This window comes from Nannospalax galili, unplaced genomic scaffold (genome assembly GCF_000622305.1).
Source record: "Nannospalax galili isolate Female #2095 unplaced genomic scaffold, S.galili_v1.0 scaffold155, whole genome shotgun sequence".
NCBI lineage: Eukaryota > Metazoa > Chordata > Mammalia > Rodentia > Spalacidae > Nannospalax > Nannospalax galili.
The window spans coordinates 9,187,905-9,210,492 of record NW_008339923.1 but is presented as its reverse complement, the minus strand read 5'-3'; the positions used below and the strand labels follow the sequence as shown (position 1 = coordinate 9,210,492).

At 40.8% G+C, this 22,588-nt stretch overlaps 1 protein-coding gene across 2 annotated transcripts; it reads right to left on the bottom strand.

Annotated features, from left to right (window-relative positions):
• Positions 1–304: 304 nt before the first annotated feature.
• Positions 305–22,161, bottom strand: Napg (NSF attachment protein gamma). Of its 2 annotated transcripts, XM_008834680.3 has the most exons (13): positions 21,982–22,089; positions 19,715–19,772; positions 18,411–18,478; positions 15,563–15,647; positions 14,895–14,912; positions 14,254–14,284; positions 11,574–11,683; positions 11,381–11,447; positions 11,043–11,113; positions 7,262–7,340; positions 5,205–5,284; positions 4,435–4,564; positions 305–2,722 (listed from the first exon to the last, which is right to left on the bottom strand). In XM_008834680.3, the coding sequence occupies exons 2-13, from the start codon at positions 19,750–19,752 to the stop codon at positions 2,579–2,581; spliced, it is 921 nt and encodes a 306-aa protein (XP_008832902.1). In that variant the 5' UTR covers positions 19,753–19,772; positions 21,982–22,089; the 3' UTR covers positions 305–2,578. The 2 variants fall into 2 exon arrangements, with proteins under 2 accessions (XP_008832902.1, XP_008832901.1); XM_008834679.3 differs by lacking the exon at positions 19,715–19,772 and having other exon boundaries at positions 21,982–22,161.
• Between the last annotated feature and the right edge of the window lie 427 nt (positions 22,162–22,588).

The following is a 22,588-nucleotide window of genomic DNA, read 5'->3' as shown; positions in this document are numbered from 1 at the left end:
TGAACAAGCAAATCAAAATAAAAATGTTAACACATTTATATAGTTTCAGGTTTTATTTTCATAATTATCTTCCTTGAGAAGCAATCATATACATTTCCATAACAACATATTTAATATTTTACTCATCAAAGAGCTGGAAAAAAATAGGATCAAACAGAGATTCCATACACAAATACCATACTCTGCATATGTACAAATTCAATACATTAAATGTGCTCTGTAGACCAACTTCAGTTACTAGGCAGTAGGGCAATGGAGCACAAAAATTCTGAGCAGATTCATGCAGGCTTCCATTTTGCTAGGGAGGGCACGAGAATTCTGGAAAATCATTTTCTTGGTGTAAACACTAAGTTCTCCACTTCTGACCAAGTTCTCAAGAGCAAAGATTTATGCAAGTAGAAAAATAAAATGTATACACGTAGAACAGATGTTCCTATGAGATACCAAACAGAATAACCCTGACATGAAGATCAGCTGAAACCTTGTTTCTGCATTCTTAAAGGTGGCCAAGAGAGCATGCAACTGTGTAAAGCCCCTTTTTTTGTTTAAAATTGAGGCTAATTCTGCTCCAGATTGCAGGGATCATGTAAGAGGAACAAAATTAACCCCTACACAAGGTTATATTGAATAACATGGTCTATAAAATGGTTTAAAATAACTTTTGAGTACCGTCAAATCTGTTTCAAAGATTGTTAATTAGCTCAAATAAGCACTAATATGAGACCCCAGAAGTTTCTGGTTGGATCTAGGCAGCAATGATGCAATGTTTGGAACACCAATTTTTCTTTAAATAAAAATGCCTAAACACAGCTTTATCCTTAGTCTCAATGCAATTACAGAAACTGAGGTGGTTATCTGCAGAACTATGCAGGTAAGGGAAAACATAAAGTTCTTTAGTGTTTGGCCTCAGGCCATAATGGAAATTGTACAGTACCATCCACCACTAAAGCATACCTGGCAAAGGAAGCTGTTCTACCTAAGCCCTCCCACAGAACTGGGACCAGTGTCATGATGCTCTCCCTAGATTTGGAGAAATCTAGAAAAACAAAGCAGACTAGCTTCAAATAAAGTATGTTGTAAAGAGACGGGAGGGGCACGGTGACAGGAGACCACTCTTGTCAGCAGAGCCTGCAGAGTGCACCCTGCTGTGACTTGCAGCCTCTTCTAATTCACAAATTATGGGATGGAAGTTAAGTCACATGGGGCAAAAAGAGGAATGCTTCAAAACTGTCACTTTGGAAGTCTGTGAAGTATGAGAAGATTGGCCACCCAGTCTTAGTAGTCTTTCAAAACCAATTCTTCCCTTTCAGCTAGTTTTGGTAGTATGCCACCATCCTGATAAGTTAGATAGGAGCCAGCCTGGCAGGAAGGCCACCTGTCAATCTAACTCATGGAACTGGCTTCAAGCAGCTCCCGCTTTGGTCATGAGCCAAGCAGGTTTGGACAGTCACTATTTAAGACTGAAGAAATGCCAGTACTTCAGAGAGGACTGAAGGCATTTATAGAACCATTATCATACTCTACTCTCAACATTTGTAAAGTCACACATTAAAATTTAAATGCATCTTTTGGGGGGCTAAATAATATAAAGTTCAAAACAGCTTCTGTTTCAATCTCATCTCTTAAAAGAGTCAATAATTAAATGTACCTAATATCATGGTAGATAAATTTCTTTTTCAAAACTAGACAAGTTCCCTCTCCACTGAAGCGTTTTATTTATACATGTTTTATGATCCTAGAAAAAGAATCCAAGGGTTTTCCTTCCTGAATTTTCACCCTACTTCACAGCCATGATACAGGCTGAGACTGTCAGTACAATGAATGGAACAATCTGACAGACTAGGAGCAGATTATTCTGCAATTTTCTTAGGTCTTTAAGTTGTATATCATATCTGGGGCCAACACTCCACACTCATTTAACCTGACTATGAGACTGACAACAATTTTCCCAGCTGTGATCAATGATTCCAAAGTCCCTGTGTAAGGTGTAACCACGCAGCATCACCAGAGTTTTAGAAACTGGATGATGGCTGTGGAGTGCAGTCTGACAAGGACCTGGCATCTGCCCCTCTTTTCAGCCTTACTGATGCTCCTGAGAGCCTCAGCTAGGACACTGTACCATATGACAACTGGAAAAACGGTGCAGAGAACTAGACAAGTTTTTTAAAGAATTATTTTTTACCAAGCAGTCACTTGTAGCAGCAGTAATCTTAAATAAAATGCAGTGAAAATTATCTTAACAATAAAGTCCAAGAACCTAAGAGAGAATAACTATGCCTACTGCCTGCTTCGTTTAGCATATAATTTGTTCAGAATTAGGCCTGTAAGTTTTTTAATCAACTATTAAAATGTGACAGTGTATTTTCTGCTAATTTCTCCTCTTAGAATAGAAAGGGGGAAATGGTGGTATAAGATGTAATGGCTGATTTGGGGAAATGGTGGAAGTCAAAGACTTCCATACATTAGCATTCAACACCATAACCTCAGTGGAGGAGATACCCCAAAATGAGTCCCAATTCCATGAAAGTGGCATGCCAGGGTTTTCCTTGTCTCTTCTTAGCTCTCTGTAAGCAGAGTACTAGCACAGGCCTCCTGAATACTCGTCTTCCTCCTCCTCAGCAGCTGTACTGGTGGTGCCATCAGGCTTGGCCTGGGGTGTAGCTGGTGACTTCTTCTTGATTCCCCCTCCTGGGACCACCAAGCTTAGGCCCAGCTTAGCATACTGTCAACAATAAAACAGGTTCTTAAAGCTGGAAAACTACAATTCTGACATACAGTATCTAAACAACAGTTCATTATAAAAAAGAGCCAGGCTAGTGAGATGGCTCAGTGAAGAAGGTGCTTGCCATGTAAGCTTGAAAACCTGAGTTCAATGCCCAGAGCCCACGTAAAGGTGGAAGGAGAATCAACTCCACAAAGTTGTCCTCTGACTTCCACATGTGCACATACACAATAGTAAATAAACATTTTTAAAAACAAACCAGAGCCTAACCCTCCATCCTTATAATATCACTTAACTAGAGACACCCTGGCATCAGATGCCTCGTAACCATGATGTGACATGTTGACAGCTGTGAAAATATCAATTATAAACCTAATTTGGGAATTTGAGATAACTCAATATACTCAATAATACTTCTAGAAGGCATGAAGAAAAGGTCTACTGAGTAAATGAGAAGTAAGCTATGGACAATTTTTTTTAAATGTATACAAGTTTGAAGGCTAAGAAGACAACTCAGTTAATAAATACGCATCTTTGCAAGCATGAGGACCTGAGTTTGATCCCCAGAACCCACATGAAAAATAGAGGAGCATGGAGCTGGGGAGGTGGCTCAATTGGTAAAGTGTAAGTATAAATACCTGAGCTGGATTCCCGGCACCCACACAAAAGCTGGGTGTAGTGGCACACAACTGTAATCCCAGTACTGGGGAGGCAGAGACAGGATGGGTTCCTGGGGCTTGTTGGTCAGCCAGTCTACCCATATCAGTGAGTATCAGGTTCAGAGAGAGACTATCTCAAAGCATAAGGTGGAAAACAAATGAGGAAGATACCCCATATATATATACACACATACTCATATACATATATACACACAGGAATACATTTTTAAAAGCATATAAAGAGCTTGGAGTACTGGTGCACACTTGTAATTCCAGCACTAGGGGTGCTGAGGCAGGAGGACCATAAATTGAAGGCCAAGTAGTGCCACATACAGCAGCACTACTTTGCTTTTTCTCATAAAGAAAAAATAAAGCATATATAATAATTTATCTAGAATGAAACAAAAAACGATTCTCTACTGATAGCATTATAAGAAAACTACAAGTCTTAAATGAATTTGACACTGCGACAAGACTCTAAAGTTGTACAATCAGATAAATGTACTGAAGGAGAGGGAGCTAGAGATTGAACTGTAATGCAATGTGTGAGGCTATTTCTCACACACAGACTGGAGAATTCTTTACAACAGTCTAGATGCCAAGCAGAACTCACTCATGTTTACAGATAAGTTATCCCAGGCTTGGAGATGCTTACTTAATAATCTGCATCACTCACACAACTAGAAGTGGGATTCTTGAAGACCTAAGGAATTGCTACACATGATGGACCTCTTCCAGACAAGGAGCCTAAAAGCAACTTGATAAACCAAGAAACACACAGAGGAGAGCGGAGAGAAGAAGCTGAGAAACGAGGTGGGATGTTAAAACAGGCACATGACCAGTGCAGGTAGAGAATAAGTGGATGACTGTGCAGTCATAAGGTGGACGTCCATATGACCTAAACACAAAGAAAAACTCAATGGAATTGGTTGGTTCCTTTATGAGCACAGTGTGAGGTGAAAAGTAGAGGTAGAAAAACCTTCAAATTCATGTGAAAAAAAAAATATAACTCCCTTTCAAGAGGAAAGAAGAAAGTTAAACAGGCCCACTTACATCATTGTCCATGTATTTGAAAAGGGGCGAGTTGCAGACATCTGACACTTGGTCTTGGTCTTGCTGGTCATACCCTTCAAGGAGCTGTTCAAGTGCAGCACAGTCTTCACTGCCATTAAACCCTGGTATGCTACAGGAAAACACAAAGGCACACTTCATCTCTTCCTTAAAAGGCTTCTACACCAGGGATGACTGTCACCAGCACAAGTGTGACAAGGTCTGCAGGCATTTTGACTGTTACAGGTGTTGAGGGTGCTACTGGCAACCAGCAGGTAGAGAGAAGGGATGCCACCAACCGTGCAGTGCACAGCACAGCTCCCACAAACAACCCACCCAGCCTCAAGTATCAGTACTCATTAATTGCACCACACAAGGAAACACCTCATTTTGATTTGCAACATTTGATACAAAAACTTTTCTTGTTCTTTTTTGTTGTGGTCATTTAAAATGCAAATATAAAAAACTGATATCATTCACTCCAATTGAGACCCTTCAGAGAACAACAAAAGCAAAAAAGCAACTTGTAAAACTTGAAATGGGAGCAGGACCCTCACTCAGTAGTAGATGGCTTGTTTAGGATGTAAGTACCCAGCTTCCATCCCCAGCATTGCAAGAAAATAAAATCAAAACACAACAAAAAACTCTCAAACAGTACTCTTATCACTTGGAAGATTTATGTAAAAGTTCCATGGCTCATTTGTCTAAGTAGTGCTCTTAATTCAAGGTCAATAGAATTGTCAGCGCTGTCAATCAAGACAGCCCCATCTTACCTGTAGCTCTCCCTGACACACCTTTCTGCAGCCACATAATCATTTCTGTGTAGATGAACTAAGACTTGAGCAATTGTTTTCTGAAACAAAAGAGAAGATTATGCTCTAAATTTATAACTATTTTCACAGAGACTTCTTGGGAGTATTTAAAGCAACTGGAATTTAACTTTTAGAGGATTAGTTCCTGTATGAGAAACAAACTCTACAGTAACTTCCACACATACCTGGGAGGAAATATCCTGGACCCGTGTCTCAAACAATAATGTGTGCACAAGCCACTTCGGGATTCTGGTAGCTTGAAGGCTGGCTGAGCAGCAGAGATTCTGCCATTTCTAACCAGTCCCAGATAATACTGGCTTTAGTGGCCTAAGGACTATTTTGACCATAAAGACTAAGAATGTAACCAGTGCAAGTTTTAGAGACTTTCTTTGAAATACCTATATGCAGTTCATCTTGTAAAGGGAATTTTAGAAAGGAGGGTGAGAGGTCTGGAGATGGCTCAGCAGTCAAGAGCACATACTGCTCTGGCAGAGGACCTGAGTTTAATTTCCAGCACCCAAGTCAAGCAGCTAACTGCCTGTACCTCCAGCTCCAGGGGATCTGGTATTTCTGTCCTCCTCAGGTGCTGTACACCCACACACCCACACACCTACCCACACCCACAAAATATATTTTTTAAAAAGAGGACCTATAATTCTACATCACTGGCAAAACCTTAAAATAGCTCTTCACACAGGGTATTTTGTTGGTGGTGTTTCTTCTCTTGCTTTTTTTTTTTCTTTTCAGTGCTGATTTTGGGAACTGTGCCTTGCTATGCAGCTCAGGCTGGCCTCAAACTTATAATCCTTCTTCCTCAGTCTCCTGAGTGCTGGGATTACAGGAATGTGTCATCATACCCAGCCTAAAAAATATTTTAAAATCATTTTTTGTATATTCTTTTACTGATCTATTTTCAAGATCACTGAGTCTTAGTGATCTTGTTAAGCTAAAATCACCTAGGAGACAAGTATCTGGGCACACTTTCTGGGGATTCTCTAGATTAGTTAGCCTCTGGCCATGCTTGTGAGAGGTCATCTTGATTAGGCTGAGAGAAGACCTGCCTGCTGTGAGCAGCACCATTCCCTGAGGTGGGGTCCTGGACCAAATAATAGGGAGAAAGAGATGAGCTTTGGGTCTGTCCCATACATATGCCCTTCAGGGACTAGGTGACAAGATGTAGTAATTTCAGTCTCCTTTCAAGTCTCAAAGTAGTCACTCCTGCTTTGGGTCTGCTCCACGAGTGCAGTCACTCTCTACTCTCTGGGTTTGTTCCTTGCTCTCCTGGCTCCTCTTGCCAGTTCCACCAGCCAGAGACTAGGAGTTCTCTGGAGCCACCATCACGCTCCACGACTAGAGCAACGCAAAACGCAAAAGAAAGAAAAGCTCAAGCTATGGGGTTCTTCTGGGGGTTTTAATTACAACCTCTCGGGCCCAATGCCACGACTGGGGCTTCTCTCAGGGCAGTGTCATCAGAGAAGATACAAAGTCCAGGGAATGCACTCCTAAGTCGGTGGCTTCTCAAGCATTTAGTGCCCTATAGACCACCTGTTTTTATTTATTGTTCAGAATCTGTGGTAGCTATTGTTTGTATTTGTTCAGTCTGCTTAGTTGTGATCAAGAAAGACAGGCTGTGAATGCTTTCCCTGTCATGATCAGAAACAGAAGCATATAAAATACCATTCCATAAAAACACACAAATAGCCACAGAACCCTTGACTTAAGGATTTATACCAATGTAAAAATTATTTAAAGGGGCTGGAGAGATGGCTCAGCTAAAAGAACTGTCTGCTCCTGGAGAGGACCCAGATTAGACTCCCAGCCCCAGTGGCAGCTAACAACCATCTGTAACTCCAGCTCCAGGGGATCCAATGTTCTCTTCTAGCCTCTGCAGACACTGACTGCACTACACGGGTGCACTTGCACACATGCAAGCAATATGCTCACACACACAAAATAAAAATAATAAATTTTTAAAATACATCTAGATAAAGCCGAAACTAGGCATTTTCAAAGAATACCTTATAACAAGTTGGATAATTCTCAATTTCCTTATAAATATTTTTTTCTTTCTGAATGGACAGTGCAGCCTCATCAAACCTAAAGACAAAACAAAGAAATGTAAAACAGGGCGAGTGTGCAAGATTCCCGGCAGAGGTCATCTCTGTGCGGCTCTTATACCTTAGAATTAGGACAGGCATTTCACCAACTGCTCCACAGCAGTGTTTCCATTCACTCTGCTCATCAGGCTTGTGTCTCTCAAATGCCTGGCTCCCCTCTGGGGCATCAAGTCAACCCACAGGCAAAGGAACTTAAGAGTTAGTACAAAAGGAGTTTTAACTTTGCTAGGACCACCCATTAATGGGTCCTAACTCAAGGAACAACATTGTGAGATGTATTAGACAACCCTAGATTGCATCACTCCAGGTGCCTTTCCTTCCAAATGAGAGAACTTTTAGGCGCCCCAAGTCCACTCCCTTACTCTCCCACGCACCCTCACCCTCAGGCTCTACTGCTACCTCAGTGGGTCCGAAGCTAAACCAGCCCTTCTGTACCTTTGACCTCAGCAGGCTTCCTTGCTGTCTTCACTCACATTTTCTCCTTCCCTCCCATTCTAGCCCATGGTAGAGCGGAAGGAAAAGAAAGGGATGACTAACTATTTCCCCAAACGCTCCAAGGTCAAACTCTAACCAAATTTCATCTCCCTGAACAAGTTTATTATACTCTGAATTCCAAGACTCCTCCACCAGTACCTAACTCATGACGGTCAATCTGTAGTCTGTACTCATTCCTCTCATGATCATGAACAGACTGAGGTCCTGGGAACAGGGGCTTAGCTTTGGGAATTCATATAAGCCAATGGAGGAAAAAGAGCAAGAGGCAGGACACACACGAGAGAGTACTACAAGCAATAATACCCAATGTGCTCCATTTTCTCAGCATGCTAATTATGCTTACACATACAGATATACATACACAGTGGCTTGTTTTTACAGTACTATCTCTATTTACGAATGTGTGAAAAATGAGTTTTTGTGGGCTGTGCCCTGGCAACTTAGTACATCACAAAATAAAAGTCACTAGAGAAATTCATTCTATGTTCCCAAAGATGAGCTTCATAAATTTTGGAAGAGTAAGTTGAGTTAGGTATCAAAATTCTACGACAACTCTTGAGATTCTTGCCCCTCATACAAACCTCCCATATTGCTTCCCCTCAAGTATAACATGACTTCTGAATAGGACAGGCCATCACTCCTGCAACTGGTTACTTATCAGGTGACTGAACCAGAGGTTGTCTATAGGGCTGACCTTATAAGGTGAGCTCGAATGTGCCTGGGTCCTTCCTGAAGTCAGAATCAGTAGCAATGGCCATGTTCAGAGCCACCCTTGGGGGTACGTGCCTAAGAAGTGAAAGGGCCTCCTAATGCTGACAGTGATCTATGACTAACAGGCAGCAAACAGGGATCTGTGTCACACAGCTGCACCAATATAATTCTGCCAACAACCAGGGATCTTAGAAGAGAGCTCATGCCACAGATGAGCCTGTAGCCCTATGCCACACCTTGATTTCAGCCTAGTGAGACCCCAAATAGAGACCTAACCTCAGAACTTCTGGCCTACAGAACCTATGAGACAACCAGTGAGTGCTGCTTCAAGAAGCTAAATCAATGGAGTTTGTTATTCAAATAGAAAACTGATAAAAGGCGAACTTACATGGGTCTGTATTCTTCCTGTTTTAGGAAACAAATTACATCTGAACATTCCATGAGTATAAAATCCAATTATTTCATTCCAGTAGAAATCTCAGTATTGGAAGCCTTTCCTATATTTAACTTTCAAGTTCACATTATTCAATATGAATTATTTCCTTAGTATAAAAATAGCATTTCCATATGCTTCTAACTATGTAGTAAAAGAGACAAGAGAAACATTGTACATTCAAATGAACTTATAAGTCAAGAAAGTTGATCAACATCACTAAAAAATCCATGCGATTGGCACATAAAGCCATCTATTTCAAGTGTAGCTAATAAATTATTCATAACCTATAATGAAACACAGATGACTTCAACTTTCCTATCAGGTAATTCCTGTGTGTGCATGCGTGCACGCTCACCCATGTTTGCACTTCTGAGGGTCAGAAGCTGACTTCCCGTGCCTCTGAAGTTCTATCACTCTGCAGCCTGGAAGCTATGTAGACCAGGCTGGCCTTGAACTCAGAGATCTGCCTGCCTCTGCCTCCTGAGTGCTGGGAGCCTGGCAATTTTGCTTAATGTTTTAATACAAAAGTCCTAATTTAAAAACAAAACCAAACTTTTATTCCATTTAGACCAATAATACAAAAAAATAACCAATGAAAGTTCTTACAAATATATGAGAACTTTTAGCTACATGAAAAGTTACTCTTAAGCCAAAAGCCCATTAAAAAAAAAATAAGAAGAAAGAGTACATGAAGTTATCAAAAAAAAAGTGATGGGGCGATATGGGAGGAGTTGGAGGGGAGGGAGTGGGCATGGATTTGATCAAAACACCTTATATGCATGTATGAAATTCTCAGTAAGTTATTTATTTTTTAAAAAAAGTTACTCAGATTGATTTAGTCTGCATTTCTAAACATGTTTGAGTTGTATTTTAGAATCTGCAGTCTTTTTAAAGGAAAAATCTAAGCCTCAGAAAGGAATTGATAGATTCATTCAATTTTAATTCCTCAACAAAATATACTTTGGGTCTTTACGGTCACTGGAGAGCTACAGCACATTTTAATTAAGATACTTGTCTCCTTTAAACCATGCTAAAGAGACAGGAGAAATAATTATTCCTCTAATGAAATATTATACTTTATCTTCCCAGAATTCTCACCTCCCAGCACAGTCCCTAGAAGATGAGGAGCAATGAGGTTCGGCAGGATGTGCTCGCCTTTCTGAGTCAGTGCACTATTTCCTTTATTTCTGTCTCTTTCAGATGTTGGCCAGAACCTAAGTATGCTTGTTCTGACACCTTGGACTTCCTTACTCTGCCTGCCACATGCCTGAGCTCCATGCTGGTAGCTCAATAGCACAGCTTCTCCCCTTCTCTTCTCTCCTCCATTCTCCTCCTCTGGACAGCTGAGATTTGTACCCTGACTTCCCTGGGGGAGGGGGGTGCTTTTAAACTAATAAACTTGTCCTTAAACTTTAATTAAAAAGGTCTCCAGACCAAACTTTTAATCTCCTAAAGGTGCTAAAGGTGCTTATCTTCAATATTATTAAATGAGAACTTGGCAAACAGACTTCTATCAATGATAAAAATTATTTACTAAACATAAACTAAGGTAAAGTAAAAAAACTAAGGAAAAGTTTGATAGGAGTCTAGCTTCCTAGTATCCAGCTATTTGTACCTTAGATTCTATGTTTAAAAAAATAAAGACCCTATGTAATGACATAGCTCAAGTATTAAGAGGCTGACAATTTTCATGGTTATTTAGGGCATTTTTTTACTTACTCCAATATATCTATTTTTCTTCAAAAGAGAAACATAAACTAGTCAAAAAACTAGGTCAATCTTCTTTCATATCACAGAACTGCTCTTAGCCAGTAAAAGAATACATGATATTTTGGTATTATATGATAGAAAAACCAGATCTTTTAGTATTTAACTGAAAGTGCCTATTCTCTAGAAGTTAATTTTTCCACTGGGTATCCAGGTACCTCTATAGTTTATATCAAAAAGATAAATAAGTTATACCCAAAGTTTTTTTTTATCACTCCCAAATGTAAATTCAAAGCACACATGAATACACAGGCACAGTTCAGAAAGCCATACCTGCGTCCTCGTACAAGCAGTCTTGAGGCTTTTCCTAGTAGCTCAACTGCCTGCCGGAGGCGTTCCTCATTCTGAAAAAAATTAAAGAAAGGGGAGTGTTGGCGGTTATTACTGTGGACATCTTCTTACCCTTCCATATAAAGTTCCTAAAGTAATAGGAACAGAAGGTAGACACCAAAGCTGCTAGCCCATCCACTAACCTCTAACAGGAAAAAAAACAAGAGACAGGCTGTGAGCACAAAAAAACCTTGAAAGCATCTACCGTATTTTTATTTTCCAATATATTATGAATATAGATACTCTAAGTGACAAAAGAAAAGAACAGAATTGGGACTTACCTCAAACACATTAGCTGTCTGTTGGTATAACTGCACGGCCTTTTCTGGATCCACGTTTTCTATAAGCCTGAATTAGACAAGAGAATTTGACTTGCATGAGACAAAAAACTTGTTTTCCAAAGGACTTTATCAACACAAAAGGAAGCAGAGTCCTTTGCAAGTCAGTGCTTCCCACAACAGCTATAGCACTCACTTCCCAGCACGTTCCAAGGCCATGGCTGCTGTGTCAGGTGTGCCATTCTCCAGGTACATCATGCTAGCCTTCTCAATCAACTGAACAGCCTCAGGCAGTTTTTGCATCTCCTTTAGGTAAACCATGCATAAAAGGGAAAAAAAAAAAAAAAAAAAAAAAGTACCAACTTAAGAAATGCATAATGAACCATTGGAAATTCAATTTTTCTCTCTCTCTCTCTTTTTTTTGCTTCATTTTGTTTTGAGATAGGGTCTCACATTAGCTCAGGATCACCTGGAACTCACTATCAGACAAGACTAACTCAGAGTAATTCTGCTTCAGTCTTTCAAGTGCCGGGATTAAACTCATGAACCACCATTAAATAACATCAAACATTTAACACAGAATGGTTTCACATTGTTATACTATATGTGTGAAGCTAATTTAACAAATCAAATATGTATCAGGTAATGTCTACACACAGTTCATTATCACTTCCTGGGTTTTTTCTGAAGCTCTACAAATAGTAGAAATCAAATAACAGCTCTTTACTGTTTCCTAAGGCCTATACCAAGGATCCAATTCAGTAGCCTAAGAGCTGTATTCCACTTCCAAGTGCGTTTAGCCTGAAAACTCAATTATTTTTAAAGCATCTACTTTCACAAAAATTCTGTTTCATGGCCCATTTTAAAAACTATCACAACCCGGGACTGGAGAAATGGTTCAGCAGTTAAGAACACTGACTGTTCTTGCAGAAGACCCAGGTTCAAATCCCAGCACCCACATGGCAGCTAACAACTGTCTGTAACTTGCCGTTCCAGGGAATATGACAGTCACTTCTGTTTTCCATGGGCATTACATGACACAGGTACACTTACCTCCATGCAGGCAATACACGCATACACATAAAATAAAAATAATAAAATATTAAAAAAAAACTATCACAAGCCATAATTAAGAGCAGGCTTGTAGTCCCTCTTGGCAGTAGCAATCCAGACCTGAGCAGCAGCTGTCCCTCGTGGCGGGTGTGTGTAGGGATGTGTGTAGCCTCTTAGAACTAGCCACGGTGCTCTGTACACCCGACTCTCCACTGCCTTGCACATCTGGGTTGCCTCCCTCAACTCGGCTACTCCTCTATGCCCTGAGTTAAGAGAAGCTAGACGTTCGTTCTCTTCTGGGATTAGTATAATCAAGAGAGTAAGTTTGTGTCTTTATCACTATGTAAGTGTTGGGCCCTTGTGGGCCTAATATTTCCAAATCAAAAACTTTTAAATAATAATGAAATAACTGAAAAAAAATCATTAAGAGCTAGATATAAGGTTTTCAGGTATTCTGTCTTCACACTAGAAAGCCAGGGCCTGTTCTCAAATCTACAGGTCAGTACTTCAAGCTTAGAAATTCATGAGGCTATTTCTAACAAAACTTCCAGCTTCATCCTTACCAACACCAAACCATAATTTTTTATTATTTAGTTATGGAAACAAAGAATAAGACTGAAAGATACTATATAAAGTTGCTATGTTTAGTCCAGAGGGATTAAACAGTCCTGTACCTTAGTAGAAAGAAAGAAAATAAAATGAAGCAAAAACAAAATTTCAAAGTTCAATCAGACTCCAAGTGTTTGAATATAGTATACTGGAAGGTGTCTGAGAAAACAGAGACGATAATCCTAACAAAATCTACTGCTTGAAGGTTATTCTGGTTTTATGGACTATTTCTGCCTGTAGCTTACTTACCCACTCAATACACAGACACTGAGCATCTATAACATGAAAGTGGGGAGGGGGAATACAGGAAATATACAGTAATAACTACATTAGAAGGTCATTTGAGATCCAGGTTTAAAAATTAACAACTAAAAGCCAGGCACAGTGATGTGTGCTTGTAATCTCAGCACTGGGGAGGTGGGAGACAGGTGGATGCCTGATACTACTGATCAGCCAGTCCACCCCAATCAGTGAGTGCCAGGCAAGAGATTCTGTCTCAAAAAAACAAAGTGGATGGAATGTGAGGACCCCCAACATTGACCTTTGGTCTATACATTAAAGCACATGTGTGGGCACACATGCACCTCCCATGAACATGTGTACATACATATGCACATAGACAATTAACTACAGCTCCCTACTTTTGCATCAAATCAAGTAAAACTGAATGAGAGAGGTCAACCACAATACCACTATTTCTCCATAAATTCTATCTCAAAACATCAGGATATTAATTCCTAACCTAGTTCTAAGACAATAAAATGTGGCATAGCAGTAAAATATTCCCTTCAAAAGGAATCTGGCAAAGCATCAACAGCCAGTCTATGGCTCTCTTCATTCCCACGGATATTTATAAAATAAAAAATATTTAAAACATTTCCCTTTCTATAACCCATAAGCAACTAAAAAACATATCCTGTTGTGATGAGATACAATTTATAGCTTTATGATGCCAGCTTGTAAGTATGCCAGGTGGCAACTGAAATGTTTTTTCATTTTTATAAGTATTTTCTAACACTGAGGATGTACACTGTGAGTCCAATTAGTGTTACCCTGGACAGGAACTAGGAACTTAGCATAGCCTTGTCCTCTGTTCCCACAATGCTAATCCCTGTTGCTTTGAAGGAGGGAAACTTCAACTTTAACATAAATTCTCCCTTAACATCTTGTTAATTCATCTTATATACAATGGTTTTGGCAGAACAATTACTGACCTTCAACATCATGCCAGCTTGTTCATAAGCTCTGCAAAAAGAATACAATTTCTGATGAGACCATGATAAAATAAGAGGAAGGAGGAACTTTCTGGTAAAGTCCTACTGGCCAGGCAGCTGACCCTAAGAAAACGGGCTCAAACAAATGTCACTGCAGGCCTGTATGAGCACACTGTCATTTTTCATTATTCCTTTTTTTTTGGTGGGCACTGATGCCTTAGCAACATCAAACACTTGAGAGATTTTAGTTTGCAAAACTAAGTAAGTCTCAGAAAGGGTAAATAACAAGACTAAATCTAAGTTTTAAAATGCTCCACAAAAGGATGAGAAAGCCCACATCTCTGTCATGGGCACCCATAACCATCAAAAAAGAAGAAAACATGAATTCTAATGCAGATTACTTTTTTCATGGGCAAAATATTATGCTAAATTTGATATAAACATCTGTCTCATAATTAGGAGAGACCTGGCTTCTAAAGTTTGGCTGACAACTGAAGTAAATGAAAACAACTATCTTAACTAGATTAATAAAAAAAGAATTCACTATTTACATATGTATAGCTTGGGAAAAAACTACCATCCTGTAACACTAACTTTTAGACCATCTGCAAATACATGAAAAGTACAAAAACATTACTTACTTGGCAGCATGAAAAAGGCTGAATGGATATAACGATGTCAAAATTAAGGAAAAAAAGAAGAAATCGATAGTTTCTAGAGATCTGCTTTCCAAAGACAGTTAACTAAATCACTGCTCCACGCTGTTTCAAAAGGCAAATCGTACAAACAAGGCAAGCAGCAGTAAGCAGTGCCTGCTGATGGCTCTGACAACTGAAAGCCTGACAAGCACTGCAGTGACTGCCAGGCTATATGCCATACACTGATAGGATGAAGGGCAAGACTGTGAAGACTGCAGTTTGCCAGGAAGATTAAATGGACGTTTTTAAGTGACAAGCTTTAAAACACACCAGGAACATTTAGTCTAGAAAACTTATAAATCTTGTTTCAAATATCTAGGGAAGACTGTTTTAGAATTTTGGCGTTTTTAATAGCGACTCTCACACTCTTCTTCAGCATGTGTCTGCAGACTTCCCTCCCTTTGGTTCAAGTAAAACCCATTGACAAAACCTGAGCAAGAGAAAGAAACATGCTCCTACGACCACATCTATGAACACGCCCTCAGAGTTAGAATGCACAGCTTGTTCATTCCTTCCTAATTCTGAAGCGCTTCACTTTATGTTTATAAAAGAAAAAGGTTTTGGCAAATCATCTAATTGTTTAATTCCTTTTCAAAGGCTAAAAAAGATACGCCCTATTATTTTCATGGGCAACAGCTTCCCGCAGGCAGGCATCTTTTGCTTGCTCAAACTGTTTGGCATTTTTAAAAGCAACAGCTGAAACAGAAAAAAAAAAAAAAAAAAAAAAAAAAAAAGAAGACTTTATTTCCACCATAACAGCCCTCAAATGAATCATTACCCATCTGCATTTATGTGAAATATTACAGAATATACTGATTTCAAACAGCAAGTTTCAGAAAACTGTAAAATATTACTTCTTCCTAAAACAATTTCCTAATAATCTTCTGGTTATATTTTCAGAAATATTTTAAAGTTTTAATTGTTGAGTCTACACAGCATATCAGCCCTCTTGGAAACAGAGCTGCTTCTCACATCGGTACTCCCAACTGCTCCTGAGGAGCAGGCAGGTGCTCTAGCTGGGAAGAGAGCACCTGCCTCCACCAGCCTCACCTTCGACAAAGGAAACTGGGCTTTCCCTGCAACTCACTACATTATGGACAAATTAAAGTCCAATAAACATGCTAGTTCTGTAACAAATCTTCCCTTCGGACAGTTAACTGCGTCTTTTTTGAAACACAAAACTTTTAGATTGTTTGCTTATCTACAATGTTCAAAGAATGTAAATAAAAGGGTATACATAAGGTATTACAAATATTGGAAAACTTACCAAAGTTCGATTACAAGAAGTAGAAAGTATACTGAGTTAAGAAAAGTGCTATCATTTGTTTGTCTGTTTTGTTATTTTGGGTCTCACATGAGCCTTGGCTGGCCTGGAACTCAACTATGTAGCTTAAGCTGACCTCAAACTTGAGCAGATCCTCCTGCCTCTGCCTCCCTTCTGCAAAAACTGCTATTTCTCATTATTTCCGAAAAACACACTCAAAAAGCTCTTGTTGAAAACAAACAAAACAGTGGAAACTAACCTGATTCTTGCTTGTCCCATCTTTTTAAATTCTAATGCATGAATGTACTTTGTATAAACTCTTAAATAAAATGGTAGTTTAATGGGGAACTTGACTCCAAATATTTATTTCTGGAAGCAGCTAGTCTTGGAGGCATATAAAACAAAGCTGTGAAATTCCTTCACAGGGAACTTGAAAGGTATACCTCCATTTACAAAAGAGGCTATAGGAAGTGTCCAAAATCCATATAAAGTTCAATTTTTAATAAATTTATCCTTCAGTATAAAATATGAACAATCTGTATAATATAAGAAACAAAGTTTATGCAATATTTAAATATAGTGCTGAAGAATCATTTGCTGTCCTTTTATTTGGAAAATAAACCCTCTGCATGTCACGCTGGCAGTATCAATGTACCTGGTTTCTTTCTTTTGGGGATAAACTGAAACCAAGAATCTGCCAAAAAGTGCTTGCTCTAGGCAATCTCTAAGCCAGGCTCACCAATATGGTCATAACGGAGACACAATTGGAAATATGCTCCAGGAAATTCAAAATTGAGGAGGGCGAAAAAAATGTTTTTATTATATTTACTGCAGGGAGGATTGATGGGGAGGGCAAAAGGAGGAAGAGCAAAAGTCAGCTTGAGGGAATCAGGCTTGGCAGCAATTGCCTTTACCTGATGCCGAACCATCTCACCTGCCCCCAAATAGTGTTTTATTTCATATACACAAAATGATAGCAGATAGGCTTAGAGCTATCATATCCTTCCATAATAAAACAATAGTTTTTAATCTATTGAATTTTTGCAATTTTCATACGATATAATTTGAGGTTATTTAGATCCCCTCCCCGATCCACACCTACCCTTACTTTTCATACCCTGCCCAATTTAATGTGCTTTATTATATATATAATTCAGTCTATAGGGTATAATTTGTGTCTCTAAATGTCCTTCAGTGTGGGTCCATCTACTGCAGCCGGTTAACCTACCAAGAATCCCATCCCTGTAAGACACTGTCTCCCCGCCCCCTCCCAGCAGCCCAACTGCCAAAAGTTCTTTATTTATGCTGGGATTTTGTCTGGTTTGAGCTTGCATGGGACTTGTGCATGATGTCACCACTGCTTTGAGTTCATATGTGTTGTTTCTTTTGTTTTGTTTTGTTTTTTTTTGTCTTTTTGAGACAGGGTCTCCTGTAGCCCCAGCTGTCCTGGAACTCGCTATGCAGACCAGGCTGTCCTCGATCTCACAGACATCTGCCTTCCTCTGCCTCCCCAGTGCTGGGATTAAAGACAAACATCACCATACTGGCTTCATTAACATTCTTAGCATGTACTTCCTTTTATTCAGTTTGTTGCTGACAAATTAGATAAGAAAAATTAGTTATAAGTGTGGACCAACCATCTACCCAGCCCAATAGGTGCTAGTAGGGGCTGAGTCTTGACCCTAAGAGTTGGTACAACAAAGATGAATAATGTTATTTTGCTCTGACTTAATAGACTGTAAATATTCAGATCTCTGTCCTTTAAAAAAAAAAAAAAAAAAAAAAACCCTGCCGCATGTCAAAACACGATTTCCAGATTAGCTTCCAATGAGAAGAGTTTTAAAAATCAACTTACACAAAACTCATTATTACATAATAGGAAGTACAGAAAAACACTTATGGCCACAGCACTGTATTGACTGGCTGACGCTACCGACCACATAAGCAATGCTAACAACATGCAGCTGTGAACCACCAGCACTACCCAGTGCCTGCTGTTAAGTATGACAGGAACCAGGATCTGACCCAGCACTCAACACATCTGAAAAGAAAACAAAGGGCATGTGCCCTGTTCTGCCTTTGTTTTTGTTTAACTACTAAAGTCTTATAGGAAACAATAAAATTCTTATTCTAAGACAAAGTTATCAGATTACATTAACATCATGCATCAAGAACAAGACTCCAGTCACAAATACCTGCTTTCCCATATTCAGAAGCGGCGCTGTCATAGTCTGGCTTCCATTTTAAAAAACCAGTTTTCAGGCTAGAATGAAAGAAAGACATGTAACAGAACTTACCAACTACATTTGTAAGTTAGAACCCTGCTTGAAGTGATTTGGCAAATTATTTAAAAAGAACTTATCAAAAAGATGCCATCAGGTACAAGTCCCAAACCTTCCCATCTCTACCTAGACTTACAATGAACACAATCTCAGTACTCCCTGTACCGTCCACCCAGTCAAGTTACTTGTGTAGCTTTCCTCCTTTTGAAATGTCTAAACAGCACTACCTATAAACTTTCTAGAAATGCATATAGCTAACCCCATCCCGAAGCTACAGAACTGGAAAAGTCCAGGGGTAGGTGGGCACCAAATGTATGGTTTAGCAAGCTCAAGGCCCTGGAAGCACACCAATCTTTGCAGCTGAGAGGCTGCCTGGAAGAGCACCTCCAAGGAGCCATTCAGAGGATTACCGAGCCAAGGACACAGACAGCAAACATGAAGCAACTCAGAGGAACAGCAGAGGGGGTCAGCTACAGGCTAACAATCAGCACCATGAACAAGGCAGAGAAAGAGACAGAGAGGTATTGTGACAACAAAGAGAAGTGGTCTTCCAGGACTGACACTGGCTTTAGAAGCCAGATCCAGGGACAGGGGTGTTGTCTTTATCTTACTTGTCCTTTTTGTAGTATGTGTTTTTTTATTTTTAGTTAATTTCAAATGTACAGTTCAAACTAATTCAGTGGTGTCAAACTTTGGTGTGTTTAAGAACCGCTGAACACCACCAAGTTCAACTCAGTGAAAGCCTGCTTACATATAACTGCTTGCTTCAGATGAATATAGGAGCAACTCAGCCAATGGGAGCCCTCAGCAGACCCTTCATTCTGTGACACAAGCATCAACTACCCAGACAGTCCAACGCTGAAGTAACCTTTTCCTGAAAAATTCATTTAGCAGATTTAACACTTAACTGTAACAAGATTCAGATTTGTAAGATTTTTTCAAATTTATGAAGAATGTTATTGGTCAGAAAAATAAAATCCTTCAATTGCATGTATTGTCTAACCCACAAAACTGGGGAAATATACAAAGTCAAACTCTAGCCCTTCTCCCCTACTCCAAAACACTTACATACTATATATTATGTCACCAAAAACAAGATATAACCAATATCTTACTATTATGCAGAGATTTAAAACTACTGCAGATCAGCCCCAATCAGCTGAGCACCATTAGTTAGAAAGAATGAATACCCTGTTAATTTAGATTTGATGGCTAACCTGTTTTGGCCTTTGACTGTTTTTATCCAAAGAATCATTAAGAAAACTGACTGCTTTCCTAGAACAGAAGAAAACCACAAGACCACAATTTAATGAATAACAATGAACTATTATCATTCATCATTAGAAAATAAAGAATCCAATCTGCTCTCCATTTACTGGTCACCTACTGACTCTTCTGCCTAAAGGCACTTCAACCCTTCAAGCCTGAATCCAACACCTTCCTGACCCTACCACAAGTACATTCAATCATCCATGGCCCCATCCTGGCTATAGGCCTCTCTCCCTCCATTCATCTCTTGGCTATAGGCCTCTCTCCCCTCCATTCATCTCTTGGCCAAAGGCCTCTCTCCCTCCATTCATGTGTTGGCTAAAGGGTTCTCTCTCCTTCCACTCATCTCTTGGCTACAGGCCTCTCTCCCCTCCATTCATCTCTTGGCCAAAGGCCTCTCTCCCTCCATTCATGTGTTGGCTAAAGGGTTCTCTCTCCTTCCACTCATCTCTTGGCTACAGGCCTCCCTCTCCCTCCATTCATCTCTTGGCTATAGGCTTCTCTCTCCTTCCATTGCCTTCTCTCTCCTTCCATTCATCTCTTGGCTACAGACCTCTCCCTCCCTCCATTCATCTCTTGGCTATAGGCCTCTTTTCCCTCCATTTATCTCTTAGCTATAAGCCTCTCTCTCTCTCTCTCTCTCCCCCTCCATTCATTTATCCATTCATTTCTTGGCAATACCTCCATCTCTTGGTTACAGCTCGCTAGCTCTCTCCTTCTCTCTCCCTCCCTCCCTCCATTCACCTCTTGGCTCTAGATCTCTCTCATCCTCCATTCACCTCCCAACTGAGAAGCTTAGGAGTCAAGCTCTCACTTCAATTCCCCCGCCATCAGGGTGTTATGAAAGGATGCCATCCTGCCCTCTGTTACTTTAACTCAGGCTGTCATCTCTTCTCCCTGAAACTCAAGAGCTTTCTGCCCTGCCTGCACCTTAATGGAAGCCACCTTTCCCACTCCAACAGTAAGTTCTCTTGCTGAGCATCCCTACCATACTCACCAAACCCTTCTGAGCATCTTTATTCTTACTCCCACATCCACTCATCTGCTACTGTTTGCCAAAACAAACCTAGCCAGGTCAATCCAATGATTATTCCTGAAAGCCTAAGATTCATGATCACCTGAGGGAATGAGCCTTCACAACCTGGCCCCAGCCATTCTCTATGCACTTTATCCTCTGAACTGCCACTGGACTACATGAAGTGTTCTAGGCTCTCAGCCTGTGGACAGCTGTACATCCTGTGACTACTCTCACAGGCCTTCTCCACTGTCTACAAAATTCCTTCTTTCCCAAGCCTTGCTCATTAACCAACGCTAAGAAACCTTGCTACATTTCCTCAAGTGCTTTCCTGCTGAGTTAACAAGGTATTGAGGACACAATTTTAATCCGCTGGGAGCACAAGCCCAATTCTTACTACTTTTATGTCTACTCCCACCAGCAAGGGAAATTCTTGGGATTACCCTCCACACCAAGTCTGCCTATCCACCACTTGGAAGCAATGTGGCAGAACAGAAAGGGCTTGCAGGTCCATTGTGTGAACCTGGGCTCTGCACTTTGGGTTGAGCAGCCCTGGACAAGTCACCAAGAGGCTGCTCATGTCGGTTTCTCTTTTGTAAAATGAGGATGTCTATTAAGAAAGTTGTGAAGATCTTAGATTCTGAAGCACCTAACAGCGTACAAAGTGTATTTCTCATGGACGGTAATCCTTCAATCAATACAGATGTAGTAGTAATAAAAGTGACCGAGGGAGGAGTGACGATGTCAAAATGATGAAGGAAAGTTCACGGTTCCCAGCACAGCTGGGTGCCTACTGCGCCCTGACCCCGAGAGTGGCGGAGCACACAGAGGAGAAAGCCTAGATCTTCCCCTGGGAATGTGATGTCTGCAGGATCCAGAATTTCCAGGACCGGTCTATACTCCCACGCACACCGGACCCCTTTCCTAGCGGTGGCTTTCAATAGGATGATTTCATCCTCAGGGTCACTTCCGGCTGTCATAAGCAGAGACAAGTGCGGACCCTAGACAAGCGAAGAACCGGATGCCCGCGGACTACGCTGCGGACCCGCGCCCGGCAGACGTGGCCTAGCTAGAGGCTCAGGGCGCCGCAGGGGAGCGACCCACAGGGTGTGACCGGCCCGGCCAGCAGCACACGGCCCTCCGCCCGCTCCCGGCCCGCGCGGACCAGGCACGCAGGGCCCCACCGCGATTCGCACGCACTACTTCTCTGCCTTGGCCAGGTGCTCCAGCCCCTCGTTTATCTTCTGCGCCGCCATCGCCTCAGTCGCTCACTGACGCGAAAGCAGCTTCAAGCCCGGCAAATCCCGGGAGAGTCGGGCGTGGGAACACCGCGGAGGACTCCGGGAAGCTACAAAACCGGACGCCTACGGAGAAGCAAAGAGCTCAAACTTCCTGTAGCGAAGCTAGCGCGGAGGTGGACTGAAGGCTCACGGGTAGGTCTCGCGCAAGCGCAGCGTTTCAAACCTAGCTGCCTACGCAGGTCTACAGAGAATTCATTCCCGCGCCCGATGTGTATTCAGAGACAAATATTCATACGTGTCAAGTACTGTTCTTGACTGGTCCTGGAAAATAATAACTCCCATTCGCGGAGCCGTGCTTGTTTATGCTGTGAAAATGTCGTGGATTCCCTTTGCCCAGTTGGCCTTGCAGTTAGTTACATTTTAATTTTCTCTGTAGTACATCTAGAATAGTATTTGCTCACCATTCATCCTTTGTGATTCTTTTTCGCTTTTTGAGAACGTTTCCTAACTTGCCATCCCCCTGCCTCCACTTCCTGGTCCTGGGATTACAGGTATCACCACCCCAT

Coding starts and splice junctions, on each gene's coding strand:
- Napg (XM_008834679.3), bottom strand. CDS start 22,037: ATGGCGGCGCAGAAGATAAACGAGGGGCTGGAGCACCTGGCCAAGGCA. Junction 5,285..7,261: donor ATTATCCAACTTGTTATAAG/GTATTCTTTGAA, acceptor CTTTTGTTTCAG/AAAACAATTGCTCAAGTCTT. Junction 4,565..5,204: donor TGTGTCAGGGAGAGCTACAG/GTAAGATGGGGC, acceptor GTTTTCCTGTAG/CATACCAGGGTTTAATGGCA.